This window comes from Cetorhinus maximus, chromosome 19, assembly GCF_964194155.1.
Source record: "Cetorhinus maximus chromosome 19, sCetMax3.hap1.1, whole genome shotgun sequence".
Taxonomy (NCBI): Eukaryota; Metazoa; Chordata; class Chondrichthyes; order Lamniformes; family Cetorhinidae; genus Cetorhinus; species Cetorhinus maximus.
The window spans coordinates 46350224-46368264 of record NC_135897.1 but is presented as its reverse complement, the minus strand read 5'-3'; the positions used below and the strand labels follow the sequence as shown (position 1 = coordinate 46368264).

At 42.0% G+C, this 18041-nt stretch overlaps 1 protein-coding gene across 1 annotated transcript in view; it reads left to right on the top strand.

The window, feature by feature from the left end:
* Nucleotides 1–18041, top strand: part of LOC144694187 (transient receptor potential cation channel subfamily V member 6-like) — a 152363-nt gene that overhangs the window by 121492 nt on the left and 12830 nt on the right. Inside the window, exons 11-14 of the mRNA XM_078564543.1 lie at nucleotides 6910–7075; nucleotides 7995–8061; nucleotides 9179–9447; nucleotides 15240–15349. Of these exons, the coding sequence (XP_078420669.1) occupies nucleotides 6910–7075; nucleotides 7995–8061; nucleotides 9179–9447; nucleotides 15240–15349 (612 nt within the window). The remainder of the gene's footprint in view (nucleotides 1–6909; nucleotides 7076–7994; nucleotides 8062–9178; nucleotides 9448–15239; nucleotides 15350–18041) is intronic.

Sequence of the window (18041 nt, the reverse complement as noted above, 5' to 3'; positions counted from 1 at the left end):
CATCTCAGTAAATGATCACCTCACCAACTTCAAATGGGAGCCAATGTTATGATCCTCTCAGACGAGGAACCATGGCTGGTGACACAAAGCCTGATGCCACTCACAACACAGCTGTACAGAACAGGTGACATCAAGCTCCCAGTTAAAGGTACATTGCAGTTGAAACTCCAATAGAGAGGCTCAGAATCCTGCGACAGTAACTCATCTCTTTACTCCCCAAAGCCTGTCTGCTATCTACAAGGCACAAGTCAGGAGTGTGCTGGAATGTTTTCCGCCTAGATGAGTGCAGCTCCAACAACACTCAACACAAGCTTGACACCATCCAGGACAAAGCAGCCCACTTGATTGGCACCACATCCACAAACATTCACTCTCTCCACCACCAATGCACAATAGCAGCAATGTGTACCATCTACAAGATGCACTGCATGAACTCACCAAGGCTTCTTAGACAGCACCTTCCAAACCCATGACCACTACCACCTAGAAAGACAAGGGCAGCAGACCGATGGGAACACCACCAGCTGGAAGTTCCCCTCCAAGCCACTCACCATCCTGACTTGGGAATATATTGCTGTTCCTTCACTGCCGCTGGGTCAAAATCCTGGAACTCCCTCCCCAACAACACTATGGGTGTACCTACACCACATGGACTGCAGTGGTTCAAGAAGGCAGCTCACCACCTTTTCAAGTGCAATCAGGGATGGGCAATAAATGCTGGCGTAGCCAGCAATGCCCGCATCCGATGAAAGAATTTTTTAAAAAGAAAACAGGAGACATTATTTGTACGTAAAAACATGAGAAATCGGAGCAGGAGTAGGCCATTCAGCCCTTCGAACCTTTTCTGCCATTCAATAAGATCATGGCTGATCTTCTACTTCAATACTATTTTATTTCACTATCCCCGTATTCCTTGATGTTCTTAACATGTAGAAATCTATCAATCTCAGTCTCGAATGTAATCAATGACTGAGTCTCCAGCCAGGGGATACATCCTTCCTGCATCTACCCTGTCAAGCCTTGTAAGAATTTTGTATGTTTCAATGAGATCATCTGTCATCCTTCTAAACTCCAAAGAATAAAAGCCCAGTCTAATTCACCTTTCCTCATAGGACAATCCCTCCATCCCAGCAATTAGTTTGGTGAACCATCATTGCATTCCCTCTATGGCAATTATATCTTTCCCTAGGTAAGGGGACCAAAATTGTACGCACTATTCCATTGTGGTCTCACCAAGGCTATAAATAATTGCAGTAAGACATCCTTACTCCTGTACTCAAATCCTCTTGTAATAAAGGCCAACATACCATTTGCCTTCTTAATTGCTTGCTGTACATGCATATTAGCTTTCAGTGACTCATGAATAAGGACACCCAAGGCCCTTTGAAGTTCAACACTTCCCAGCCTCTCACCATTTAAGAAATACTCTCTATTTCTGTATTTCCTAACTTCACATTTCTCCACATTGTATTCCATCTGCCAAATTTTTTCCCACTCACTTGGCCTCTCCAAATCCCCTCAAAGCATCTTCATAACTCACACTTCTATCTAGTTTTGTGTAATCTGCAAACATGGAAATATTACATTTAATCCCCACATCCAAATCATTGATATAGATTGTGAATAGTTGGGGCCCAAGCACTGATCCTTGCCTTACCCCACAAGTCACAGCCTGCCAACATGAAAATGAATCATTTCTTCCTATTCTCTGTTTTCCATTGGTTAACCAGCTCTCAATCCATGCCAGCACTTTTTCCCAAATCCCATGTGCCCTAATTTTGTTTACTAACTCTTGTGTGGAACCTTATCAAAAGCTTTCTGAAAATCCAAATACATCACATCTACTGCTTCCCCCTTATCTATTCTGTTAGTTACATCCTCAAAAAGCTCCAACAGGTTTGTTAAACATGATTTCCCTTTCATAAATCCATGATTTTCCACATGCCCAGTTATCACATCCTTTCTTATAGATTCTAGCATTTTCCCTACAACGGATGTTAGGCCAACAGGTATGTAGTTCCCTGTTTTCTCTCTCCATCCTTTCTTTAAATAGTAAGATTACATTTGCTACCTTCCAATCTGTAGGAACTATTCGAGTCTATAGAATTTTGAAAGATGACCACCAATCCAACTACTATCTTTATAGCCACCTCTTCCAAACTCTGGGTTGTAGGTCATCAGGTCCAGGGGATTTTTCTAGTACTGTTTTATTACTACTATCAATATCTTGCAGTTCATTGTTTACACTAGTCCCTTGATTCTCCATTATTTCTGGGATGTTTTTAGTATTTTCCTTCGTGAAGACAGACACAAAGGCTGGAATTTTATAGCCCCTTCGCAGTGGGGATGGGACCATAAAATGCAGCAAGCAAGATTGACATTTATGGCAGGACCATAAAATCCCGCTGTCGTAAAATTCCACCAAAGTATTTGTTTAGTTTCTCTGCCATTTCCTCATTCGCCATTATAAATTCTCCCAACTCTGCTTGTAATGGACCCACATTTGTTTTTGCTAATCTTTTGCTTTTTACATACCTATAGAAGCTTTTAGAAGCTTTGTAGTCCACAGTCAAGAATCTTTTAAGCAGAAAGGCCTGTGTCGACCTCAACCTCCTTCAGAAAATCGACAAGGTCAACCAGCAAAGGGTCTGGTTCCAAATTTAAAAAAGAGTTTTCCAAATTCTTCACTGAGTTGAACTGAGGGCCGAATACTCTGTTACATTAAGAGAGGATGCCAAGCCCATGTGCCTGTTCACACCACAGAAATTACCGCACCCGCTCATGAAGCAAGTTCAGCAACAACTGGATGAGATGACCAAAATAGGGGTCATCTCCCCCATCACTCAGCTGACCGAATGGTGTTCAGGATTATCCCAGTTCCAGAGCCAAATGGGTTCATCTGTATCTGTCTCGACCTGACACAACAAGGTAGTGGCAAGAGATGTCCACCAGTGTCCTCAGTGGTTGACAACCTGACCAAATTCTCCAAAAGCACAGTTTTTTCAAAGCTTGATGCTTCTTCATCAGCTTCTGGCAACTTCCACTCAAATGAGGAATCCAAATTACTGACTATATTTATCAACCCTTTTGGCAGATTCTGTTTCAACTGCTTGCCATTTGGCATTGTCTCAGCACCCGAAATTTTTCAACACACGATGTCAGCCATTTTGCAAGGCCTGGAGGGTGCATTTGCCATGTGGATGACGTTTTTGTCCACGGCACAACCATGGAGGCACATGACGGGAGGCTCACAGATGTCCTAGAATGTTTGCAGGAAGCAGGGTTGACACTAAACAAGAAGTGTGAGTGTTCCAAGGCCTCGATTCGGTTCTTAGGACACATTGTTAACAGCAAAGACATCGCAGCGGACCCAGAACAAACAAAAGCTATTAGCCAGTTCCCAACTCCATTATTTATTCCAGACCTCCGGAGATTCCTGGGCATGGTGAACCAGTTGGCGAAATCTCCACCCAACCTGGCACAGGTCATAGAACCCTGCAACACCTTCTCAAAAAGGCCAGGCATGGTGCTGGGATGTGCACTGGGAGCAAGCATTTGGGCACATTAATGCCATGCTGCTCTCACCCAATATCCTGGCTCAATTATGACCCATCCCTGCCCACTTCTTTAGCAGAGGATGCCTCGTCTACAGGCCTAGGGGCAGTTTTATTGGGATAACTGGATGGATGTTGCTGACCAGTATATTACACATCTAGAGGGCTGTCAGCCACAGAGATATGGTATGCCATTATTGAAAAAGAAGCTCTTGCAGTCACATGGGCTCTGACTATATTATTGACCTGAAAGTCATCATTGAAATGGACCATAAGCCACTGGTTTCACTGTTAGAAGAGAAGGAACTTGCAAAGATGCCTCCCCCACAACCCCACCCACCAAACCCCCGCTCCCCGGAATTCAAAGATCCCATTTGTGTTCTCATGAGATTCGCATATGAGAGGGTGTATCTTCAAGGGGAACATCAAATGACTGCAGACACACTATGCAGGGTCACAGTTGAACTTCCTGTGACACATAATGTAAACATGGTTGAGGAGCTTGAGCTGTACTCCCAAATGATGAGGAGACAACTTCAACAAATCCATCAGGAACAGATGTGAGATGAGGAGTGTGTCCGCATCCGCCATTTTTGTCAACAAAGGTGACCACAGCAGAAGCCAGGTAGCAGCATCATGAAAATTTGGTTTTAACACCAGAACTACTACTGTAATAGATGACCTGCTAGTATATAACAAGCGGTTTGACATTCTAGTCTCCCTTCAGCCAGAGATTCTCTAAAAAATTCCCCAAGGCTATCTGGGCTTTACAAAGTGCAGTATGGTGGCTGGACATATCAAGGGCCATTGGAGAAATTACTGCAAACTGCCAGGTGTGTGCACTGCACAAGCCTGACTAGAGAGAGTCCCTTACCCCCACACGGTTCCCTACCAGGCCGTGGGTACGGATGGGAATCGACTTACTCATCTTTAATGGCAAGTCCTTCCTCATCATGGTTGACTACTTCTCCCAGTGAGTCGAGATGAAGCAATTACACACACACGATAACCACCAAGGCAGTTGTGAGATCCCTGAAGGAAATGTTTATGAACCATGGCATCCCGGTGTCCGATAACGGCCTGCAATTCGCAAATGAAGACTTCACCAAATTTGCCATCAGTTGCGACTTTCAACACTGTACCAGTTCTTAAAGATATCCACAATTGAACGGTGAGGTGGAGAGGGGCGTCCACACCATTAAAGTTCTTCTGAGAAAAAAATAATGACTTCCCTATGGCACTTTTAACTTATAGATTCACCCAGCTGCAGTTTGGATTAACCCCATCAGAGCTCCTGATGGGCAGAAAAGTCTGCACCCAAGTCCCAATGCTGCCAAAGAAACTAATCCCAGGGTTGGCAGTCAAGGACTACTGAAACATTCCGAGAACAGTCCTACAGGCTGCTGCAGGCTTCTGCCTACAGTAGAAGGTACCGCATTAGAAACCTGCCACAGTTACACAAAGGGAACAGTTTGTGGATCAGGGACCTGGAAAGAGAGGGTGTCATTGGCTGGACAGGCAATAACCAGCCAAGGTCATACCTCAGCCATATACTGGAAGGTAAGATCAGGAGGAGACTCTTCCATATCATTCAAGGCGAACCTCCTACTATACACTTGAGCAAATTAGAAGACAACCAAGTGCCTGAAACACAGACTACAAACTCAAACTCTGAATCAACCAAGGTTGCACAAATCATCAGAGCCCATAACTCCTCCGAATGTGACCAGAACGAGATCTGGAAGAATTGTCAAGCCTCCAGACCATCTGAATGTATAAAGTCAGAGACCTGAGTGGGGAGAAGGGCTACCACGATTGTAATGTAAATATGTTGGGTAAAGACTTGAGAGGAGATGTAATATAAGGATGTCTGGCATAGCAAGGGTTAATGTTGGACTGGGAAACAGTACCGCCCACATGATGTAAAGGGACACATGACCTGAGACTGGAGTCAGTTGTTGACTGGACTGAGACCTCTGTAGAAGCAAGCATAGATATGTACATAGTTATGTGTTATCAATAAACACTGAATGTTCAACCATACAAGACTCAGAACCTCTTCATGAGACCTACTGAACATACAACATTATCTTATGAAGTTCTTTTAAAAATGTATTGCTTATGTATCTCTTTGCATAGCCTGCTTGTAGTGTACACAGTGCTGAGATTGATCACCACCTATATCAAGAATGATGCATTGCTGTCTTCTGACCCGGGTTGTTCTGAAGAAATGCAATGCAACCCACTTTATACAGCTGCACATTCATTTTTCTGACCTAAAACAGGGCATCAGATGTTGTATTGCTCCATCACTCGTGAAAATAATTTTTTTATGCTTAACAGTTGGCATTGATTTCATTTAATTTATGCCTATCATCTCTCCCATCCGCAACCTTAGAAATTCTGACAAATATGTATCTTTATAAAAGTTGGGACAGTGTACATCTCCACATGTGGTCTTACCTTTAAGTTTGAACATTCCTTTAATTTAAAACTGCTGGCCAAATTTTCTGTAGCTCCCCATTAAGCTTGCTCCCTGTTCAAACCCAAAGCACAGGACAGGCGATAATAGTAAATTAAATGAGCTAACCATGGAAATTTGAGGAAAGGCAGTCAACCCACTGCGCTACTGCTTTATTTTACTTAGTAACTAGGCAAAAAAGCCTGAAATTACATCATAGCAAAAAATCTTCCTTCAGATATCAACAATCACAGAATCACTGAATTTTAACGGCACAGGAGGCTGCCATTTGGCCCATCGTGTCTGCACCAGCTCTCCAAATGAGCATTATGACCTCGTGCCATTGCCCTGCCTTTTCCTCATACCCCTGCACATTGTTTCTATTCAAATAATTGTCTAATGCTCTCTTGAATGCCTCGATTGAACCTGCCTCCACCGCACTTTGAGGCAGTGCATTCCAGACCCAAACCACTTGTGTGAAAAAGTTTATTTCATGTCACATTTGCTTCCTTTGCAATTCACTTTAAATCCGTGCCTTCTCGTTCTTGATCCTTTAACGAGCGGGATCAGCTTCTCCCTATCTACTCTGTCCAGCCCCGTCATGATTTTGAACATCTCTATCAAATCACCTCATCGCCGCCTTCTCTCCAAGGAGAACAGTCCCAACCTCTCCTATCTATCCTCATAGCTGAAATTTCTCATCCCTGGAACCATTCTCGTAAACCTCTTCTGCACTCTCTCCAATGTGTTCATATCTTTCCTATAGTGTGGCGCCCAGAACTGTACACAATACTCCAGCTGAGGTCTTTATAACATATAACATAACTTTATAACATAAGACTTTTTCTCTTTCTCCCATAACTTAGGAAATTGTTTTCTAATTTTGATTTCCAGGATTGTTTATGCTTGCTTTGTTCTAATCACCATGATACTAAGAGTTTTGAACCATGAATGGGAAACAGTTATAATGGCGTATGCTCTGATAAGTGCCTGGTGTAATGTCCTTTACTTTGCACGTGGATTCAAGTTGCTTGGTCCCCTGTGCATCATGATACAAAAGGTTGGTAGTTTATTTTCTTAATATGTCATTCAGCCAAAAATCAACTTGAACATTCTAATTATAAGCATGGTGTCCCTTTTTAAGGGTCCTGTGTTTCTTTTTATTTGAAGATTGCATGAATATTCGTGTGGTTGATCACCTGTCACTCCAGAAGGAAACACTGACTTACTCATTTACAAGTTAGTTTTTTGGCTTTGACATTTGTTATCTGTGCCCAATTTTCTTAACTATTTTTTTCAGCAACTTAATGATTTTCATAACCTGTTTTTAAAAATTCAAACTAGACACCAATATTGTTCGGGGGTCGGGGGGGTGGGGTGGGTACGAACGGCCAAAAAATGTAATGTTTTTCTAAACATTTTTCCACTACGACACGCCTCCTTTCATCTTTGTTCTTATACCTCCTTAAAACATTGGTGCAAGAGGGAAAAATAATCTGTATTTTAAAGCAAAAGATAACGGCCTTTTAGGAGCTAGGCTCAAAAAAGAGACTCACCTGATGGAATGAAAGACTCTTTCTGTTGGGTCTAAGGTTCCTGCATGAAATTCATTTGACTAGTCTCAACCTACCATTTAGTTTTTGGGCCCATACTTGGGTTGTGGAGTCTGTCATTAATAGCCCTGTAGAACATGAGTGGCAGTCCAGTAGGTTTAACAAGGCATGATATTTTATATGCACATGACAATTAGTTGGTATGAGGAAAGTAAGTTGAGTCAAAATCTCTAAAAAAGTAAAATCTATAGTAAGATCAGTCTTTCCTTAAACAAAAATATGGAGTTGATGTTATCCCAGTTTCTTTGTAGTATAATTGACTTTACTTTTGGACTACTTTCAAATTTACTATCATCAGCTCACTGTTATCATCATCTATTTGTCCGTAATGAAACTAATAAACTATTTTCCCTTTTCTCTTATTAGATGATTTTTGGTGATCTCATGAGGTTTTGTTACGTTCTGATAATTGTCATTATAGGATTTGGTGCAGGTAGGTAAAAAGTACAATGTATTGATACAAATAAAACGCTGCAAATCAGAATTAAAGGAAAATGCTGGGAATACACGGCAGACCCATCAATGTTTGTAAAGAGAAAAGATACATTAACATTTTGAGAGCCAATCCTTTATTTAAATAGAAAACCAGCAAACAACACCTATCAATAAAATAAGAGTGTAGGAGGGGGAGAAATATTAGACTGAATAATGATGAAAACTGTTATAGGAAGTATGATTGTCTTAATGAGGCAATTAAAAGACAGCAAATGAACACAAAGTGAGAAAATAATTATTGAGATAATTGTAAATGCTGGTTACCTGAAGTAAAAAACTGAAGCTGCGTCTACATTATTCCCCCTCCAATCTGGAACCTGTTGGCTGCAAGTCACGATCCATGCTACTATACTTGACTGCTTCCAGCTTGACAGGGTTATTGTCTCTCTTCAGCTCCTCCCTTTCTTTTAATTTTTGATGTAATAAGTGCCTAGCAAGCTGATATAAAAATAATAATGACATTTTTCTAAGTAATTGGGGATGTTTACAGGCCAACTAAGTCTGATATAGGCCAGACAAAATGCACCTAAACAACGCAGAAACAGTGAAACTTTCGAGGAACACTGAGGTAATCTCAATAAGTGTGGATCCAAGACAAGAACGATGGCAGCACAGCAGATAGTAAATGGGTGGCCAGCATGATTTACCTGCTATATCCAGTGGATGGTAAAACCATCTCAAGGAAGCTGACTGATGTCTCCATCAACTGTCACATGTTTCTTGGTCTCCTTGCATAGGAGGCTGAGAAAGTCATGGATGGAGAGTTGAGGAAGAGATGTGCTGGCAGCCTCCAACAGCAGCTTTCAGTCAGGAATTTCCTGGCGTAGTGGGTCAAGTCAGTACCTGCTACAAGGATGCAAATGAGGAAAACTCTCCCTTTCCCTGGAAGTGCTGCAGCAAAGGTTTCCAGCGGGCGGATCACAGCACTTGGTGATAGATTCATGGATTTTCTGCCCCACTGTGTATTTCTAGCATTTTCTCTATTTATTTCATTAATTCTATTGGTTTAATGTTTTTTATCTTTTAATTATTTGTTTATTTTTGAAACATCATAGGTTTCGATGTTCACTTTCAAGCCTTGGATCCAAATACCTATTTGTACTTCAGGGATTTTACCATCACCATTTTCACATTGTTTCAGCTAATGATGGGTCTCACTGAACTTCCAGGTCCACCTGACATCAAGATCCCTGACATTATCATTGTCCTTTATATGGTGTACATGTGTTTTGGCTTTGTTCTTCTCCTGAATCTTTTCATTGCTTTAATGGGTGATACTCATTATCGAGTCGTCAGTGAACGAAAGTCACTATGGAAAGCTCAGGTAGTGAATCCTTTAATCTTCTTTGTAAACTATTTTATTTTTCTGTTAGTTTTTAGTCCAATTTAAGAAAATATCTGGCCTACTCTGTAATTGAAAATAAGATTAATTGTGGCAGGAAAATTTAGGACTATTGCCATAAAATACTTCTTCACACAAAGAATGATCAAAATGGAAATGACTTCCAGCAAGTGTCAAGGGGCAAAAAAATCTGTTGTCTTTTAAGAACAATTGGGTGCTCTAATGGGAGAAGTTATCGATGTGTATGTTGACATATTCCCATCATAATTATTACGTAAACTTGTCATTCTAACTATCTCAAAATTTGACAATACATTCAGAATAAATATTGATGGTTTCATATAAATTATGATCAGGGATAGGTAAACCTTCCCTATTAAAACAGTATTCCCGTGAGTTTCATGTGGGATGAATAGATAGACTCTCAGGGCAGGATTGTTCAGATAGTGGGGATTCCTGCCCTGCCATCTGAAGAGTTGATGGGGAATGCATCCCCACCAATCACAGCAGCCCAACATACACTTAACGCTCTGAGGAGTGTTAATTAGCTGGAGACGGGACTTCCACCACTCACTTGGGCAGAAGTCCTGCCTCAGAGAGCTGACAGCCAATCAGACAGCAGCAATGGTCAAGACTGCCAGGCTCCCCACTGTCCCTGAACTCCTGCCAGCCTCAAAAGTGAGGCCAGGTGGGAAGTGGACTTCTTAAGGGCCTCAATTGTGGTGAAGGCAGGCAGGCTGCCCTAGCCTTTGTCTGCCCCACATAAATGGGAGGGGGCAGGAAGGCCTTTTTAAGCCCCCCCCCCCCCACTGTCTGCAAATCTGCTGGCAGGGAGCATAAAATTCTGCCCTCACTGATATATTCTAATACTTCTCGTGAAATTATAGCTGGAAACAATGCATTAGAATGTTATTTTTAAATTGACACTTCCTAGCCATAGCACAGCAAGCCAAATAATGAGATTCTGTTCCTATTGATGTTACTTCAGTTTCAAGTTCCTCCAACAACCCAAGGCAAACCTTCAACTGTTTAGCTGTTGCTTTTCTGTTCAAAGATTTGAAACAGCCGCCTGCAACATCTCGAATGCCACATTTTGCCCTGAGATCTTGTCAGATGTGCAGGGCGTTAATTAGTTATCTCAGTCACGGCCGAACACTATCTGTGCTGCCCATGCTACTGTCAATGATTTGTGTGTGCAGCCATGTTATTGATTGGCTCAAAGACTATCAGGAGTCCTCCTAAGTGGGGAAGGGCATTCTGGTTGCAGAGATGCAAAAAAAATGTACTTAGCAAATGGCAGAAGGAGGGAGAGAGTGAGCAGCGAGGTTTTCTGGTGCTGCACTGGAGATATTGGTACAAGCAGTGTGGAGGAAGAAGACATTCCCCCCCCATTCCCCAAACCCCACCATGGGATAGGCAGTTCTCCAGGCTTCTACTTGGGAGGAAGTAGGTAGAAATCGTGGAGTACATCAATATCAGAATCACTGCCCTCCCCCCACTATTCTGTACTGCCCTCCCCTCAGTATTCTGCACTGTCCTGCAATCACTGCACCATACCTCACTAAACTTCCTTCTCCTTGAGCTGAATTTTTAGGCCCTGATGGGGGAAAGCACGGAAGCACATGGGCATGTATATTGCTCCGTCAACAAATGTGCCAGTTTCCTGGCACGATCTCACTCCCAGGTCATTTTCCTGGAGGCAAGGTGGAGGGACGGAGAGCAGCCAATTCAGCTTGATAATGGCCTACAAAGGCCTGTTGTCTGGAATTTTCCAGTCGGCCTCCAGGTCCCAGAGCCTGGAGGCGACCTCCTTGGAGGCTGTAGGTGCAGGCCAGCAGTAGGTTCCAGTAGCCCGGCTGCATCGGGAATTTCTTACTTCAAGGTTAAAATAAGCCCTTTCACCTTGGGGCAACTATTCTGTCTCTCTCTCATACTGCAGCCTCCAATTTCTCTAGCTTTGAGAGCCCACCTGCCATCTGTAATTGGATGGTGAGCCCGTCCTCTGGTCATTAATTGTCTAATTCAGGGAAAATCATAGCTGAATGACTTTTTTCCACAATTTGCGGGCTTCTGATCCCCATTTGACAATGATGGTGGGGCCCTAAAGCCTGTGGGGGAAAATCCTACCCCTATATTCACACACTCACCACTATTACAACCCTCACTTACCCATTACTAAACGCACACAAACACACACTCCATCACGGCACATTCTCCAAACAGCTCTCAAGAACCTCATTGGACCTGTCTTTCTTGCAGGAGAAAGTCACACACAATTCAAGGCAACAAGCTGCCACCAGAGGAGGAAGAGTCCATTTGTACAGCCCTTTTCCCCCTGGAAGTGAGCATCCCATCCTGATAGTCATGAGGCAACATCTTCTGGTCAGCGAGCGGGGACGGGGCCCGCTCGCCGACACGGAAAATAACGTGGGGATACGTCGGGTGTGCCTCCCGATGTCACTCTGCGTAATTTAGATTTTCAGTTTGGCGGGCGCGCAGCTGATTAGGCGACGCACCCACCGAACTGTCAACGGCCAATTAAGGCCATTAAAAAACTAATTAACGTGATTGATGGACCTGCGCGTCCAACCTTAAGGCTGGTGGGCAGGCCGGGAGCCCAGTGGGCCTGGGAAAAAGCATGAAACCTCATCCACGGGCGGGATGAGGTTTCATGAGGGTATTTAAATTTTTATTAAAGGTTTCAGTAGAAGTTATGGACATGTCCCAACTCATGTGACAGTGCCACATGAGGGGACATGACAGGAAAATTTTTTAAACACCTTTATTTCAAGTTTTAGATCGGAGACGATCTCCCTGAGGCAGCACTTAGCCTCAAGGAGATCTGTGCGCTCTTTCACGCACATGTGCGAAAGAATGCACTCCCAGCTGGAGGAAACCACCCACCCGCCCACACAGGAAGTGCAAAGTGTTTCCTGGCAGATGCCACACTGGGCAGGTCTTAATTGGCCCGCCCACTCAAAATGGTGTCGCCCCCTCCCCGACCGGGGACGCCGATTGGAAGGCCGCCCGTGGCCGCTCCCGCACTTCCCCCCCACCCCCCCCACCCCGACGGGGGGAAAATGTTGCCCATGGAAGAGGCAGAGCAGAGGCCATGGCAACTGGTGGCATTGGAGGAGATATTGTGGAGGATTTCTTTATACTTAATCCTTTTCGTCTCTTTCCACTTTACTTTCACACCACACACACTGCATGATGAGCTGCAGATGATTTCAGCAGCCACTTCTTTCCTTATGCTCTTCCTTACAATGCAAGCAACATTTTCTTTCATTTTAGCTACTGAGATGATCAACATCCCTCAGCCAGTAGAGGAAGAGGAACAGTGTTACTATGAAGATGCATCGTCACTTGATCTGACTCTCGCAAGCATCATTTCTGATACTGACATCACACCAACTTTAGAGGCTATGTTGGAGAAGAGATCTACAGGTGGTGACTCTCTGGGCATAAATGCACAGAGACAAGGCATGGGGATAGGATGCCACTGATGCCAGCTCACCGAACAGCAAAGTCACATACCAGTTCTGTTGCAGAGGACTCAGATGCTGATTTTGAAAGCTCAAGCTGTCAAAAAAGACTTGTAGGTACACACCAGGAAATGCTTGATGCACGGGATGTCCTGCAAGAGAGTATGTACACAACGCATTGAATGCTGCTGTCATTCACAATCCAATTTGGCAAAGGTGACCTGATATCTGTTTCTGGTACAATTTGCATATGGTTTGGGGCTGATGGTCCTGAACATTGACTGAGCAGCCCTAATCACTATACCAGGTAGCTCATTTAAGATATATAAGATCATGCCACCTGCCATATTGGATCCTTACATCTCGTTGCCCAAGTTCTCAACTTGGGTAAGTGGAGTGCATCTGTATGAGGAAGAGACATCCAGGCACCATCAGGCAATCAGTTCTCCATCTAGAGTATCTTGTGAACTGCTGGTTACCTACTCACAGGAAGGATTATCCTTGCAGGGACATGTATTCAAACAAATGCTCTGGAAGGGTTTTTTTTGGTAATCTAATTTAGAAGAAAATGTTGATGTTGGGTTTGCACTCTTTAGAATGAGAAAACGTTGATGGAGAGATAATTAAACTTAAGAAGATCATGAAGGATATTAACAAAGTTGACCTGGACAATTTTTTTCAGTATGGCGAATGATTCAAATACAACGGATACCATTTTAAAATGAGAATGTTAGCAATAAAAGAGGAAATCTGGCAAAATTCTTCTTCACAAAAGGTATAACAAGTTATGAGAAAATTCCATTAATGCGAGTAGAATGACTAGTCTGATCAGACAACGACTGTGCTTGTGGAGAGAGAAGAGATTACCAGAAATGGTAATAAGATGAGTGTGTGAAGTTGATACCAATCAAAAAGGAACTGGGCTTGTTGAACCACGGGGCCTCTTCTTGCAGCTAAAAATGATATGTTCTCTTGTTTGTCACCTGGCCTGCAGCTGCCTTCACCGTGAATCCTAAGCCAAGATCAGATTTAACAGAGGACAAAGTAAGTGCAGCTTCTATATTATTCCAAGCAATCCAGAAGTGGACGTCAGCCATCTACTAATTCTTAACATTGTGCTACACCTGAGTGACTAAAAGTGTCTTTCTTTTTCCAATTTTAGAGCTTTCTTTGTACAATCTTGGGGCCAGAATTGCAAGAGGCGATCAGTGCTCATGTGGTACAACAGGCTTATGGGACTAGGGTAGCCGCCTTCTCATGGCTATTTTGCCCTGCGAATAAGTTGCTGCTGATTGCATCTCTGAATTTGTGATGGGTGACAGTTTAGTACCACTACCTGCCTTGTTTGATGCAGAAGGAGAAGGCCAGATTTCTGACATGTGCTGCTGTCCTGAAAAATGGCAGCTTCTCACGTAGATCATCTCCAGCTGTCAACATTGTACTGGGCCCTGGACCTGTTTGTCCACTGAACGGTGAGGTGGCTGAACTAATGGCTGTTATCACCTCCTGTAGGCCTTGAATGACAGTTGGACCCAAGTACCTGAGAGCCATACACAATATGCTGTCTAATTTGTCCCCAGTTGCCACCAGGGTAGCAACCTGGGTTTCCATAGAGAAACAGCTGGATCTGGGCCACTTACACAATGGGAGACTCTCACAGCTTCCAGCTGATGATACCACATGTTCTATTAATGCCTACAACAAAGAAAAACATTCATGTTTTTCCTATAAATGAGAGCAATAGACATGAATCACAGCTGCCTTGTTGGGGAATGTCCTTGGAGACAGATCGCAGAGTCTGCATGAAGATATGTTATTCATTGAACATCCTTTTTGGGTGAATGGATCCCACAACGCTAAACCTGGGCAACCTTCTCTGCCGCTTATGCTAGGAACCTATCACGTTCACGTTCACTACTTAATTCAAGAAATTGTTAACCATTTCTTCCTATTTAAAGGCCGCACCAATACTTTTGACTCATCCTTCCGCACCTGTGTATTACACAAGAGCTGCGTTACTGAAAGACGAGATGATATTTAAGTTAGCTGATGAATATTTCAAGGCAGGGTCAGTGTTGTGGATGATTGGGGGATACAAGTCCCAGCTTTAGGGGGTAAGTGTACCAGTGTAATTTGTCCCATGCATTTTCAGGCCTAAATAGTACCCTGAATAGTACATCAGAATGTAACAACATGAGAAACTTAAAATTATTTGGATATCATTTCTCCTCTATAATCAGAGTTTATACTTAAATTAATTTAATTCTGAAAAGATTAATGCTGTTTCAGATTGCTGCAACCACTCTTCTACTTGAGAGGAGACTGCCAGCCTGGCTGTGGCCTAGAGCAGGAATACCAGGAGATCTGTTGGGTCTCAACGTGGAAAAGTGGTACTTAAGGTAAAAATGTACAGCTGTGAGAAGAAGTGTTTTCTGGAATATTTGCTGCTCGTAAAGAATTATTCACCAAAGTTATTTAGTATTTGAAACAGATGTTCAGCCTTCACATATATGCATTTGATGTTGGAAGTTTTTACCTTGTTTCTAGACATTTCTGTATATGAATTAACATGTTACCATTTAATCCAGTTATTAATCATGAATATATCTCTTTTACAGTCAGTACTTTTGGTGTCATTGAACAATATGAAAATGCAGTGACATCAACATGTGTCACACACTTGAGTGATACACTGAGATATCAGTATGAGGGTTTCAAAGTAAAGTAGCATAGATTTTTTTTTTGCAAAAAAATTTCAAAATTCATAATGTGTCCTTTAGGCCCAAATTATTTTACACAATGCTGTTCCAAACCTAAGAGAATACAAATTATTAAAATCAAATCAAATTAAATTTCATGGACATTTTATCATTTACCCCACCACAAAAAGCAATCCTTTTTTAAAAATTTCCTTTTAAAATTTACCTATTACCTACAAAAAATAAACTTAGGTAACAATAATCAATGCCCAGAAAACTTCCTAGTAGTAATTTATCATCTAGTGCAGATGTGGAGAGCAGATTTGTCATGCCCACTGAAGGCAGCAATGGTGTTGCTGTTGATGGTAATCGAATATTTATGGCTACTGATATTCATACTTGCAATTGGGTTTAGATTCAACTGTCTGAGATGCTCTCATGTAAGTTTGCTTTGTCTCATCTTTCAATTTCAAACTACTTCATGAATTCATGTTTTAATGTATCTATTCACTCTTTCCACATTCCTACATCTCTTGGAAGTCAGTTATTCATGACATATCTCATCTTATGAGTAGAATTTTTTCTAGCGTTTTCATTTTCCGTGTACAGTTCTGGAAAAGGATGAAGTTCTGTGACAAGTCTGCGTTTATCATGATAACAAATTCTGAAGGCTAACTTTGCAATGCCCCCATTGCTGCTACTCTGCATAACCAACAAGCAAATGACATTTCAGTGATGGAGGCAGAGCTTAATCATGCATCATATGGGAAAATTTGCTTTAATCTCTATTATATGGCTTTAGATACAGTAATTCAAATTAAAATTGCCGTTGGATTAGCTTTATCTTTTGAATTTGTAATCAAGGGACAGTGGTAAGGAAAATCACATGGGATGTACAAATGCAGCTGATCTGATAACTCCAGTTCCTCACTCCTGCCGGAATTGAAAGTTTAACTCCCGGGGTCTCTATGTGAAAGCAGGCAGATTGTTTGAGATTTCAAGTCAGCCAGGATACAATAGTTTGGTTCTAAGGAGAAGAACAATAGACACTTTATTTGAAAATCAAACATTAAGGATGGCGTCTGTTGCAGTCAGGAGTCAAAAAAATTGTACCACCAGATAGCTGGAAATAGCTGTTCATATCTTAGCTATTTACATTTTAAAATAACTAATATATTAATTTCTTGACCATTGAGAAGAATCAGTTTGATTTTCAAATAAGACAACTTCAACACTAACGAAAAAACAGGAGCTACAATTTGTGTTTTAGTTAGTTGTGTAGTGTGTATCACTAGTTTGCTTTTGAGTATTTCTGTTTCTATGTAATTATCTGACTTGTAAGTACATTTTACCATTAGCTTTAGACTAAGTGTAATGGCATGAAGATGCTCGCTCAAGGAAGCTCAGGAAGTGTATCAGTCTGTTCCTGAATCTGAAGAGGGCAGCTTAACAGTCAGGATCCAGTTGATTTGGCCCATAACTGTTTAGAATAACTATCAAACCTTAAATAAAACCAGAAAAATTGGAAAACACTCAGCAAGTCAAGCAGCATCAGTGGAGAGAGAAGTAGAGTTAACGTTTCAGGTCAATGATCTTTTCTCAAATCTTAAGCTCATTCTAAATTTTAAGGAACAGAGCATCATGTGGTTTATTGACAACACTTGAATTCTTATCACGCCACCACAGAATTGGTACAGTGCCGAAGGAGGCCATTTGGCCCATCTTGTCTGTACCGGTTCTCCGAATGAGCATCCCTTTAGTGCCATTCTCCCGCCTTCTCCACATAATCCTGCACATTCTTCCTTTTCAGATAACAGTCTAATTCCCTTTTGAATGCTTCAATTGAATTTGCCTCTGCCACACTCTCAGGCAGTGCATTCCAGACCTAACCACTCACTGTGTGAAAAAAATTCTCATATTTCTTTTGCTTCTTTTGCCAATTATTTTAAATCTACACAAATGTTTGGCAACAGTAAAATGATTACTGTACTTTTGATCATTGTACAATGCAGATTATAATGTTGTAAAGAATGATGCTTGTTGTTTTTGATCTGAGGCCAGTATCTTGACATTAATTTAAAATTTACAGAAAGCTGAGAGCTATCCTTAAAATTGTGGTTGGGGTGAAATTGTAACGCCTTATGATGAAATATGCAAGTTTATTTTAATAAATCATTTTCTGGAAATGGCTCTGGATGATTTAAAGAAAAAGGATACTTGACAAATGGCACAGAACCCCAGGATAGATAAATGAGTTGGCCAATCATTTTGAAGCCTAATGAGTGCCAGAGGGTGATGAGGATGTGGGAAAAGAGATCTCAGACCAGCTGAATAGAAGACAACTCACCAATTCAGATTATCAACCAGCACTGCATGTGTCTGTCTTGCATAG